We start from the raw sequence: 13,040 nt of genomic DNA, 5'->3' as shown, positions 1-13,040 counted from the left end.
CGAACACTTTGGGAGGCTGAGGCAGGTGGATCACTTGAGGTCAGCATTTGCCTGGTCAACATGGTGAAACCCCGTCTCTACAAAGAAAATACAAAAATTAGCGGGGCATGGTGGCGCACACCTGTAGTCCCAGCTAATAGAGGAGGCTGAGGTGGGAGGATCGCTTGAACCCAGTGGTGGAGGTTGTAGTGACCTGAGATTGTGCCACTGCACTCCAGCCTGGTTGACAGAGTGAGATCCTGACTCAAAAAAAAAAAAAAAAAAAAAATCCATAATAAATTAAATAAGGGATTTTTAATAGTCTTTGCTGCATTCTTAACAAAAAGTTTTAATTAATAAAATATCCATTAATTATCAAAATGTATTGGAAAGATGTTCCCTTTGACCTCAGAAAACCAGATACTACACACACATACATACTTGTATGTTTATTCCAGCCTGCTAAACTTCAGCCTAAAAGAATAGCTCTGGATGAAACTGAGACTTCTGATTTTGCTGAGCAGACTCCCCACGTCTGAGGAATGAAAAACATCCTGTATGAATGAAAACAGAGAGATCCTCCTCCATCCTCCCCACAAAAGAATGCAGCTGTTCCTTTAAATCAAAGTCCAGTTGCCAGGCGTGGTGGCTCACGCCTGTTCCCAGCACTTTGGGAGGCCGAGGCAGGTGGATCACCTGAGGTCAGGAGTTTGAGACCAGCCTGGCCAACATGGCGAAACCCTGTCTCTACTAAAAATACAAAAAAATTAGCTGGGCATAGTGGCAGGCGCCTGTAACCCCAGATACTCGGGAGGCTGAGACAGGAGAATCGTTTGAACTCAGGAGGTGGAGGTTGCAGTAAGCCGAGATGGCGCCACTGCACTCCAGTCTGGGGATAGAACAAAACTCTGTCTCCAAAAATAAAAATAAATAAATAAAAATTAAAAAATAAATCAAAGTCCAATATTTAAGAACATGTTTCAAGGGGCACCAAATTATTAACCGGCTCAGAGCACCCAACTTTTAACCCGCAAGAGCTTCCACGTGTCTCAGGCTGGCAGAGCACGCAACGACAAGTCATGTCAATCCCCTCCTGCAAAACAGTGCGCTCAAATCCTCTGCCAGAATCGCGTGCCCTAGCCTAAGAATCCCCCTTCTTGGCAAAGGCCTGAGGAGGCAAAAGCCTGAGGACACAGAGCTGCTACCTGACTTTCTCCGTGGCTCCTCCCGCTCTCGGCTTTGAAGATGGACTTGGGCTTCCGGGACTTGAAGTTGCCCATGCTGGGTCGCAATAAACTGTCCACCAGCACGGTCTGCTCTACATTCTGCTGCTGCAGCTCCCAGGAGGGTGGTGCGTGCTCCTCTACCAGAGCCCCTGCGTCGGGGTAGTTCTCTTTATTGTTTTCATCTCTAAAACAGGAAAGACCCAATTTAGAAAGCACTTAAAAAAAGATGAATAAACTGCTGCAGGAAAGAGGGCTGGAGATATTCATTGCTGCTGTATTTATAGGATAGATACCTCGCAAAATTTTTAGCCTACACTTAGACAATTTTGCATGAACAAGAACTTAAAAGAAATGTGAATTTCACTCTATATCACTTCACCTTCCCTTCTGATCTTTGTCAATGGATACATACTTTGTGTAGTTGTAACTATATACATATCATTATTATTTTTTTTAATTTTCGCTTTAAGAAACTTTCACATATATCATATTTTCTTCTCACAACAATAATGTGACATATTCAGGTGAGATATCGTCATCTCTACTTTATAGATGAAGACTCTAAGAGATTAAATCACATGCCTAATGGAAGGACTAATCTACATAGACCCAGAGGCCTCATGTGGGTCTCCAGACTCACACCTATGTTCTTGGTTCAAGGCATCACGCTTCCTCTTCAATGGCAATGTCAGTTTATAATCATCCCCCTAAAACTTTCAGAGGTACTTAGAAATTTAACAGCATCTCTTGATAGGCTACCTGTTGCCTGCGTAAAATATAATGCACGGGCCAAATTTTACCCAACCAGATCCTCTGAACAATGCCCTGAATGCAAAGTCATACATCCCAATATCCAGGTTCTGGTTCTGAAGAAGATGGAAGAGGGTGGTGTTATCTCCATATATTCAGGGCTGGGATGGCACTTCTGTTCATTCAACAATCAAATTCTGTACAATATCCTACCCCCCTCCAGTTTCAATTTTCTCAAAAATACTAACATGATAACATTCTTATTTGAAGCCATTCTTCCCACTTAAATCTAGATGCATTTTATTTTTCATTCTGCTAAGTATCAAGCAAATACCACAGACATAACCAGAAGGGACCTTCTCTATGTAATCAATATCATTAACCGTAATCTACCACAATCACTGTCACTAGAACATGAAATGCATGAGGAGTGGCCACTTCCTCCAGGTGTTGTTTTTCCCTCATGCTCCCTTACCAAAAGCACCCATAAAACAGCATTTGCAAAGTGCTGGAAAGCAATTCCTAGCTGCTCAAGGACACATAAAGCCAGGAGGCAAGACCAGCAAAGAAGGAATGCCCACCATTCAAGACACATTTTTACAAATAAAAGGCAGATTAAGTTCACTGAGCTGGAACTCATCCTCCCTGAGGATGTAGTCTTTGGGAAAAGAGCAAAGCAAATATCAAGATAGGTGGTCTGGAACATGACCAGGGTGCAGTTGGACAAGGTATAAAAATAAAACTGTGTGAAATAGTTAAACTTGAATCCAGGACAAACGTAGTGCTATCTGGTAAAGGAGAACCCAACAATTAAAATAATTATTCAATGTTAGTAACTCAAAAACAAATCAATGCCAATAACACTGGTTAATATTCCTGCTGTGAGATCATTTACAATTAAAAAAATTCTAAGTCACTAACAGATTTGGAAATTAATATCAAACCATGAACTGGAAACTATGCTAGTTCATTTGAAGTACATTTTTCTCACTAGAGACCCATCCACTCCATGATCCTGCATGAGAAACAAAAGAAAGAACAGCTGCCTTTACAGTTACCTAAATGCTCTCATTCGAGTAGGATCATAGAACACTCAAGAATTAAAAAAAAAAAAAAAAAGCTCTCCAAATCTAAAATGACTTTTTTGATAGACTCATTCCCAAAATAATACCTGAACTTTGCTTTTATATCATGTTTTCAAGTCACCCAAAATTTAGAAATGTAATTTTATTTACTTCCTTGACTTGGAAGGCCAGGAAAGTGGAGAGGGGGCCAAAAGCATCTTTCTTGCACTATACAAATTTAAAACCTGGTTACAAAAGTCATATTTAGAAACATATTTTCTCACATATTACTGGTTCCTCAGGATCCCCAAAACAGAAAAGCACAGGTTATGTAATTTATGCCACTACTTATTGGAATAAATCATGACTGAGAATAAGCATGGTGTCCTGAAAAACGTCAGGGTCTGAAAGATCCTCCCACTTATTAGTTGTGTGGCCTGGGCAACATCACTTCACCTCCATGATCCTCTTTCATAAAATAGATGTAATATCTGCTTAACAGAGATAATACAGTCTCTTTGAAATGCCTACCATATAAAGCTGACCCAAGGCTGCAACCCAATAAATGAAAGCTATTGTTACTCTCAGGCAGGGCCTTAGCCATGTGGTTATTTGCAAAGGAAAAAAAAAAAGAGAGAGAGAGCTCTTTTTGGTTTCTCTGATGCCTCCAAGATAATTCTGAACTCCTTAGCAAGGAACGCAAACCCAAGGAAATCTGTTCTTTGTTTACCGTTAGAGCTTCACGTCTTATCTTACCTCTTACTTCCTCACTCCACTAGGTTCCCAGGGTTCCTACTATCCTGAACCACTTGCTGTTTCTGCAACTCAAACAATTCTCTCTACCCTCTGTTGGCTTTCCAGTAAGCTGCTCCTTTTGCTTGGTGGCATCCTCTTTTTCTTAGCCTTGTACCTCACCAAAAATAATAATGATAATAATAACAATAATAAATAAAAATTCATATGCCTTGTATAATTTTCTTCAGGAATCAATCCAAGAAAGCTCTCTGGGCTGTTTGATTCTTCTAAGTAAATCCACTATTTACCTCTAGTATAGTAGTACTTAATGCACTGTAGCATCCACATCTATATTTTTGCCTATCTCCTCTAGCAAACTGAGTTCTTAGGAGCAACATTGGTTTGTCTTTCTTCATCCCAAATCTTAACTGGCTCCTGGCACACAAAATTGGCCTTCAATAAATATTTGTTATCCAGTGAGTGGACTTTAAAGTCAGAGAGAACTGGGTCTAAATTCTGCCTCATAGTGCTATGTTATCTTGGATGAGTTATCATTCCTAAGTGTCAGTTTCTCCATCTACAGGATGAGAACAGAAATATCAACTTCTTTTCAGTTTAGATCATATAATAAAATGTAGATCAAAGTATAGGAACAAAGTAAATGGAGAAGAAATGACTAGCAGTGAAGGTTTTGCCACGATACTATAAGCCCTTGATGACAAAGACAATACTACAGACACTCAATAACATGAGCCTCTTCCTTTAGAGTGTGTGATAAGAATATTGAGATAGGCTAATGAACACTCAGTTCAATAGGCATTTATCAAGTGTTCCCAAATGTAAGGTACTGTCCTGATTGCTAAGAGGGTGATATCCAAAAGTGGAAAAGACAAAAATTTGTCAAGAGGTAAAAATCTAGTAGAGGAGAGGAGACATGAGAACAAATAATTGGAATTCAAAGAAGAGACTAGAATTCAAAGGAAAGCCACCATAACTAGATGGTTTCTGTCTCTTACAAATATGAACCAAGCAATGGTGGCTTTTACCTGAGACTGGAGCAATCAGTCTCGTCTTCATGTAGAGAGACTGGATCTTCGTCACACCTGGAGAGAGAGAAGAAAAATCACATCAGATCCAACTGTCTGCTATAGCAGTAGCAGCAATAATCTAGAATTGTCTCAAGATTACCATGGAAAACTAAAAGATGAAACACTCCTCATCATTCTCTCCCAAATAAGTTCTGATTACTATGTCTCCCAGTTTATGAAACCAATGTTGTCATATCGTGTGATCTTAAAAGCTCAGAGCCAGAGGTGACTCTCCTTTTTGCCTCCACTGTCCTGTGTTACCTAAACTAACAAGATCTTAGCAATGACCTAAGTGTTCACAGCACTTGAGGGGACATTGGACACCAAGACTGGGAGCCTGTTGATGGCTCAAAAGAGATTCCACTATATGCCTCTTTGCATTTTTTTCTGCTTCAGGCAGTCCCAAACTAAACCAGCCTCCATTTAGTTTACTCTATTGGTCTCAGATTTTCTTGATCTTGTGAAAAGGAAGGGGTTCCTTTTCATAAAACTTCTGGATTAACTTTATGAACAGTTCTTGGCTCTTCCATATTGAAAAATCTCCAGTGCTCCATCCTGCCTAGGGGAACCTGGAGTAGGACCATCCTCTCACTCTAGTGTAGGATGAAGCCTTTGTTCCTGTTCCCAACCATTCCCACCCAGCCCCATTCAAGCCTGGAATACTTTTTCCATCTTCAACTCCTACTCATCCTTCACTGCCAAAGTCAGGTTTCCCCAGGTCTGTACCTTCCCAGCCAAGCCCACCCATGTGCCATGTTCTCAATCATGTGCTATGATGGTTAATATTGAGTGTTAATTTGATCGAAGGATGCAAAGTATCGTTCCTGGGTGTGTCTGTGAGGGTGTTGGCAAAGGAGATTAACATTTGAGTCAGTGGACCGGGAGAGGCAGACCCACCCTCAATCTGGGTGGGCACCATCTAATCAGCTGCCAGTGCGGCTAGAATAAAGCAGACAGAAGAAGGTGGAAAGAACAGACTTGCTAGCCTTTTGGCCTTCATCTTCCTCTTGTACTGGATGCTTCCAGCCCTTGAACATCAGACTCTAAGTTCTTCAGCTTTTGGACTCTTGGACTTAAGTCCAAGACCAGTGGTTTGCCAGAGGCTCTTGGGCCTTCTGCCACAGACTGAAGGCTGCACTGTTGGCTTCCCTACTTTTGAGGTTTTGGGACTCAAACTAGCTTCCTCTATCCTCAGTTTGCAAACGGACTATTGTAGGATTTCACCTTGTGATCATGTGAGTCAATTTTCCTACTAAACTCCCCTTCAAACACACACGTATTCTATTAATTCTATCTCTTTAGAGAACCCTGACTAATACATGTGCCAAGTTCCTACTTTAACCTTAATTCATAAACATTTACTCTTCATTCCAAGGTTTTAGTAAATGACTATATCTCACCACACATCACTCTGTAATCCTTTGCACCACTGAGATCTTTTTGATTAGTTATTAATTCCATGAGTAGAAATAACTATAATTTCTTTTCCTAGATATATTGCCATAGTGCCAGAGTACCCCAGAGACACTCAAAAATTCTTGAATTGAAATATTAACTTTGTTCCCTAAGAGGTCTGGTCTCTGAAATAATTTAACCAGCATTTATTTACTGAATCCAGGCACTGCATTAGACATTGGAACTGTGCTTCGCAAACTCTCAGGGTTTAGGACAGACCGGTTTGTTTTTTATTTCCACACCACTGCGGACAGACACTTTGGTAAAAATGTCACAGCAATGCCAAATTCCTAATAAAGTTATAAGATACTTACTCCCTATTTCTGTTTTATTTTCTTGTCTCAGACATGCTTTAAACAATTTGGAGACTCACAATTTGTGTAGCACTGCTTCTAAAGGACACAAAATTTGAAAAAGATCTGAATCCTACCCTAAGAAATTCACAATGTAATGAGTGGACAAAAATAAAGCAAATAAATACCTGCATACATAAATATAACCATAATGTAGTGTTTATACTATATGAAATAATTTAACATTTAAAAATATTCTTTACTGGCAATGGTGTATAATTAACCCACAAAAGGAATCCAGTCCTTGTCCCTTAAAACCTTTAATTTATAGTTTCGTAGTGAGTTAAACAAAGGCCACCCACAGACTCTAACCCTTTCTACCTACTGAAATATTTTGTTACCTCTGGCAATTAAAAAAATTGGTTGCCTTGGTGCAGTGTCTCACATCTGTAATCCCAGAACTCTGGGAGGCCAAGGTGGGCCTGAGTTGGAAGTTCAAGACCCGCCTGGCTAACATGGTGAAACCCCATCTCTACTAAAAATACAAAAATTAGCTGGGCATGGTGGCATACGTCTGTAGTCTCAGCTACTCAGGAGGCTGAGGCACAAGAATCACCTGGAATTGGGAGATGGAGGCTGTAGTGAGCCGGGATCACATCACTGCACTCTAGCCTGGGCAACAGAGCGAGACTCTGTCTGGAAAAAAAAAAGCTACTTTTAATAGAATAAACCAACCTTCCTTACTTTCTTGCCAATAGTCCACTCTGTCCATCTCATGGAAAACAAATCCCCAAGTATTGCTTTGTTCTCCTTCATTAGCGGCATTCAGCTAATAGATCACCTAGGCTTTGAAATGTGGATAAAAATGTTTTTCAATAGCAAAGTAGCAAAATCAATGAAGAACAAAAATCTAGAATTGTTGCTTTCAAAGATCTAGGGCTTAAGCAGAGCACTTTGGAGCTTCAATTCTGGAGCTCAACAATACCTATTGTTTGGGGATTTGGCAAGAACCTATTTTTTTCTCCCTCATTTGATTTATTAATCTTTCTCCTCAAAGTACAATCAGTTAAAAATGGAAACTTGGCACCAGAACATACAAAGTTGGAGAAGATTCTGAAGTATAAAGCTGGAGCTGATTAGTTGATCCAACATTCATGTCTACTAAACAACTCCAGTTGCCACTCAAAGAACACAATTTCAAGCTCACAGATAGAGCAACTGAAATAGAGCTACCTCCTGGCTTAGATGGCACACGTTTACAACCTCTTTTAGTTCATTTGAGTTTTCATGTGCCTTGCTAAAGACCATCAACTTCTATTCAATTAACAAATCATTTGGGTCCTTTCCCTAAAACCCCTTATTTCTTTGTGAAATGCTCAGGGTTGCTACTGTTTTTCCTATTTGAACTTTTGCCCCCTCAATCAACTACAAACAAGAAAAAGTTGTGAAGTATTTCACAGCTCACCTGCTCTTTCATATAATCTCAATTCAGCCTGAGAATGTTCCGAGGTAGAAATTACCTTTGCACCTGGGCTAAGTTGTAAGTCAAGATCCCAAGGCCTAAATCAGTGAAACCTGGATTGTTTCTTCTTCACCACATTAAGCCCAAAAAGCAAGAACCAAATAATCTCTTCAGTCTATATGCCAGAGGCTCACAAGAGACAGGGCATGCCATTTCTTAGAATAATATTGGTGAAAGAAGTGCCCACAAGAAGTTCTCTTTGCTGCCTAAAACAGAAGAGAGGACTCAGACTGAGAGTTAGATAAAATGTAGTTGTGCTATAAAGATATTTACACTTGCCCTGTAGTACCATGTTCCCTGAAGGCAAAGTTGCAGAGGTACAGCCTCCTGTGGGGCTTCTCAAAATGTGGCCCCCGAACCACTTGCATTAGCACTACCTGAAGTACCTGGTCAAAACAGAAGTCTCCAGCCCCACTACATCAACTCTCTGAGGGCAGAGCTCAGGAATGTGGATTTTTAAAAGACACTGCCTACCTATAGAACTGCTATGTTTCTAAACAACGCTGACCTAAATGTTTCCAAACCCCAAACCAGCACTGTCCTGACACCAATGCAATCACCCGTTCTAGGTTCCCACTTTGAGATAAAGCCTTGGAGACTGCAATTTTCACAAGCTCCAGTCCTCTTCCCCAGTTGATATTGGTGATCATTTAGCTTTGAGAACCGCTGGTTTGAATGATAACTAATCAGAATTATTGCAGGCTTCATTTAAAATAGCAAGTTAGCCAGGGCAACGTCACAATCGACCATGGGAAAATATTAGATGAAAAGGTGCCACAGATAGGAGAGAAAAGGCCAAGGCCATTGTGACAAAAACATTGGGGTGGAAAAAGAAATTGAATTTGTCCAGAGCTGCATAGATAGTGCCATGCCTGGGAAAAACCAAGAAGAAAATAAAATCTGTCCTTGAGTCCCTCCCAATTTCCCTTTCCCCTTGACTCTTCTAAGACTCCCAGCTGGCCAAGCATAACCATAACCATAACCACAACAGATTAGAAAATAGGTTATGTAAAATAATTCATATGAAAGTATTCATGACAATTTGAATCCACTTCCCAAGGGCACAAACCTTTGAATTTCCATTTTAATAAGGGTCACTACCAGAGGCCTTCATCCAAAGAAATCATCTCTAGGTGAAATTTCAGACATTGAAGAAAATAAGTAGGTGTGAGTAGAAGGATGTAGGAATAGGGTGGGGACAGGAGGCAGACGAGCTTTTCTTGTATCCAAAGCATAGAGGGGAGAAAAGTCCCTCCTCTGTATAGGCCAAGACCACACCCAAACATTTCCTGGGCACCTTGCTATGTCTATGTCTCAGGATATAGCACCTTGGTCCTGAGGGCTATGGGGTCATACCCAGAGAAGCACGGAATATGGGTCATATTACTGAGGGGAAAATGTTATTGTGGACAATGACTAGTTTTAAACAATCCTAGTCAATGATGTGTTACACCTATGAAGCTTTTGGTATGTTTTCAATAGGCTCCTTAGATTTTTATATTAGCCAGATGGCATACCAATTATCTCTCAGTGCCTTTTAAAATAAATCACTGTCACTCCTCTGAAAGTAAAAACATGATCTTATGCAATCAGAACTCCTTGGGGAGTGTCCAAAGACAAGGCACCAGGCTCTCCCCAGCATTTAACCACAAAACCTCTACAGAAAAAAAAAAAAAAAAAAGTCCATGTGAAATCTGGAGCTAAGTGTCTCCATTTTGAACCTGCCATACCTGTGGCTGACCGAGGATTTGGCCACACCGGGCTCCTGAGAATCGGGGCCAGAAAGCACTTAGCGCTTGAAGCACAGCAAAGGGAGGAGAGCAGTACCTGTGCACCTGGAGCAGGAAATCCAGGCCTCATCTTCGGCCTGCAGATGCACACTTTGGCACACCTCTCTCCCCTTCTCTCAGGCCTTTAGAAGAGCAACATTGCAGCACAGGTTACCAAGCAATCTTATAAACAGAATGTGGGTCCAAATGAGTATTTTACATTGCTTCTTCTAAAGTCAACCCTGTTTTTTTTTTTAAGTGACTCCACTTAAGTGCTCAAAACTGGATACTAAAGGAGCAGCACAGTGAAAGAGAAACAAAAGAATGTGGAAAACAAGAGGGCCTAGGAAGCACTGCAAATCTTACCCCTCCCTCACCAAGTCATTGTGATAGTGGCAGGACTTGGAAGCCAAAAGATACCTATTTCTACATTTATTTGCTTTTTCGGTAATTTTAGCAAACAGTTCCCCAGTTAGTTAGGCCTTCTAATATCAAATTCATAGCATTTTTAAAACGTAGTTGAAGATACAACTTTACTTGTAGTTGAAGATGCCTTTTTCCTGAAAAGCTGTTTAGAGTGGCTTCCACAAAGGTCCCAGAAGTAAATGTCATGAATTAGCCTAGAGAAAGAATGCTAGATGAAGTACATATTTATATATATATATATATATGTATATATAAATTACATACAGTATTAGCAAAATACACTATCTGTTAATTTTTAACAAATATAGTATAATATTAGGAAAACATTTAAGGATGGCAAAAATTAAAACTATAACATATAAATATCTTTAAAAAAATCACTGTGCTTGCTGGCACACTCCTTCATTCACACTCCTTCATTCCGGGTTTAAAGGGTGTTAGTTGTCCTAATCAACAGCTTTAACCATAGGACCAGGTGTCTCATTCGTCCTATAGCCACATCTCTGAAGTCAGAAGACAAAAATGACAAAGGGCATGCACAAAAAGTTTACTCTGATATGCCTTAAAAATCTGTAGACAAGAGAGGGCCAAGATAAGTTTAGCCTGTTTACCACATGCTGGAATTCAACTCATTTCGCATCTATCTCCTATTGCTGTAAATGTATATAGTGTGCACTCCATGAAAACTGACACCAATGTTGGCAAAATACAACAAAGCTTCCTAACACGTCAAATGGATTTTTAAAAATCTGAGCTCCAAGAACACATATCTTGGAGCACTGAGCTCCTGCAAGCAATCAACTGGTTTTAATTTCTCTCCCGAAGCTGCTAAAATGCTGGTTTCAACCTGTAAAGATGTCTGGGCCCCATCAGTTAGCACGTCTCGCGGTCTTCACAGCCCCAGATTCCGGGAGACAATGCATCTAAAACGAATAGCGGCTGGGAACGGTGGAGGGTACCTTCACGATAGTTGCTTCCAGAGAAAGGCATGCAAGTCTGATTTTAATGGTGAGAATCACTTACTCTGTTACAGCGGTGCTGCTGAAGGAATTATCCTGAAGGCTGAAACAGAAACAAGAAAACATCAGCCAAGTCTGGCCGGGGAGCCGTCTCCCTGATTGCTCTCCGGGAGTTAGAGCATACACACAAACATGGCATTGCAAGGCAAGTCTCCGGGCTCGCCCGGCACGCTCGCTCTACCTTGGGCTGCTGTCTGCACATGCTCGTAACGACACCCCCAGCAGGGGCCCAGTGGCACGGGCGAACCACAAAGCCCGGCAGCCCGCGAGGCTGCGGGGACAGAGCTGGGCGGGGCGCGGCGGCGGGGCTGGGACCCCGGGATCCAGCGAGGAGCACCTGGAGAGTTACCTCACGACCCCGACCTCGCCAGCCCAGGCGCCGCGTTTAATCTTGGGCTGTTTGTGCCAGCCACCCCCGAGGCTGGCAATGAGAATGCCTCAGTGTTTCTGCCGAAGTGCTGAAATACCCAGGAGACTTGCTTTCTTCCACACGTCTCCTACCAATTTTACAGAGCTCACCCCAACCCCCCACACTCCCACCCCACCCCCAGGGATGGAGGCTCGCAGAGATTCACCCATCGTTCAGAAAAAGGAGAGAACAAGAAGGGAGAGGGGGACATTGCGGCTGTTTGGTGTTTTATTTTGTGTGTATGTTGTTTTTTTGTTGCCTAGGAAAAAGAATAGGCTCTGAAGCAGGGCTGGCTGCATCACACCTGATCTGTCTAGAGCGCTCTTATTTCAGTCCCAGAGAGGAAGTGCCCAGCCCCGGACTACAGAGCTGTGAATGAACCCACGCAGGGCGAGTGGATAATTTATTCCAGGGGTTAGCTGGTGATTAGGACACCGTACAAGGGGTGGGGCTTGCTACGCCCAGGGCAGCCCGCTTGAGCTCGGCTTCCTAGCTAGCACCTTTACAAAGGATGGAGAGACGGAATCCACAAACGCTATCCCTTTGCATAAAGGCAACCCTGTTAGGGAAAGGAAGGACTGTCAGTCCCCCCACTGGCTTCATTCCCTTGTGAATATTTGTCCTGCCCTCTTTGTGTTGTTCATTTCTCCTGCCATATTGACCTGGATATGGGATGTAGCATCTACTAAAGATTCTTATTTGAATTTGATTTTTTTTTTGAATTTTGAACTAAGATTCCTATCCCCCCCTTTTAATTTTTCTACTCCCAGAAGCAACTGGGATAGTGGTTTTTAGTCCAAACCTATAAAAGTTGAAGAGTTAACATAACAACAACAACAAAAACTCATAATTTTTCTAATTGGGTAATTAGAAAATTTACCAAAACTTGGAAATAATGGGGAAGAGCATGACCTTTCAATGTCAAACCGAGACATCGGTTAACAGGTCCACCCAGGGGCTAGTTAATTCTCTAGTTGTGTTTGGCTTTGCTCTTCACTATTGATTAGATTCCAGCCACAGTGAAGTTACGTGGTAACTTGCACATTTTATTCAGCCTGTCCAGAGGAAAAGATAACCGCAGCGTTTATGATTTTATTGCACTATAGGAAGATGACCAATTTTGCATCTAACCAATCATTTTGCATCTAACCAAACTTTCTTTCTAAAAACCTGTAAATACACAGATCCTCAAAATGCTGTTGGAACCAGCTTCTTCATCTTACAGTTTTCCCCGATAATAAGTGAATAGATCTCTGCTGCCTATGTTTGTATGAGAGTTGTATTTTAACTTTTTAAATTTATACC

The 13,040-nt window shown here is 41.4% G+C and overlaps 1 protein-coding gene across 8 annotated transcripts in view; it reads right to left on the bottom strand.

The window, feature by feature from the left end:
* FAM13C (family with sequence similarity 13 member C) overlaps positions 1–13,040 on the bottom strand; it is a 141,597-nt gene that overhangs the window by 104,534 nt on the left and 24,023 nt on the right. For 4 of the 8 annotated variants that reach the window (XM_033208696.1, XM_033208701.1, XM_033208702.1 and 1 more), the window contains exons 1-3: positions 11,331–11,778; positions 4,801–4,857; positions 1,185–1,389 (exon numbers count right to left, since the gene is read on the bottom strand). In XM_033208696.1, the coding sequence (XP_033064587.1) occupies positions 1,185–1,389; positions 4,801–4,857; positions 11,331–11,392 (324 nt within the window). In that variant the 5' untranslated portion in view covers positions 11,393–11,778. Of the gene's footprint in view, positions 1–1,184; positions 1,390–4,800; positions 4,858–10,418; positions 10,502–11,330; positions 11,835–13,040 lie in introns of those variants that run through there. The other 4 variants (XM_033208697.1, XM_033208703.1, XM_033208699.1 and 1 more) reach the window with 3 other exon arrangements.

The sequence above is a fragment of the Trachypithecus francoisi genome, unplaced genomic scaffold (genome assembly GCF_009764315.1).
Source record: "Trachypithecus francoisi isolate TF-2019V2 unplaced genomic scaffold, Tfra_2.0 Lachesis_group9, whole genome shotgun sequence".
NCBI lineage: Eukaryota > Metazoa > Chordata > Mammalia > Primates > Cercopithecidae > Trachypithecus > Trachypithecus francoisi.
Note: the sequence above shows the minus strand (reverse complement) of the source record. Positions and strands in the feature narration are given on the sequence as shown.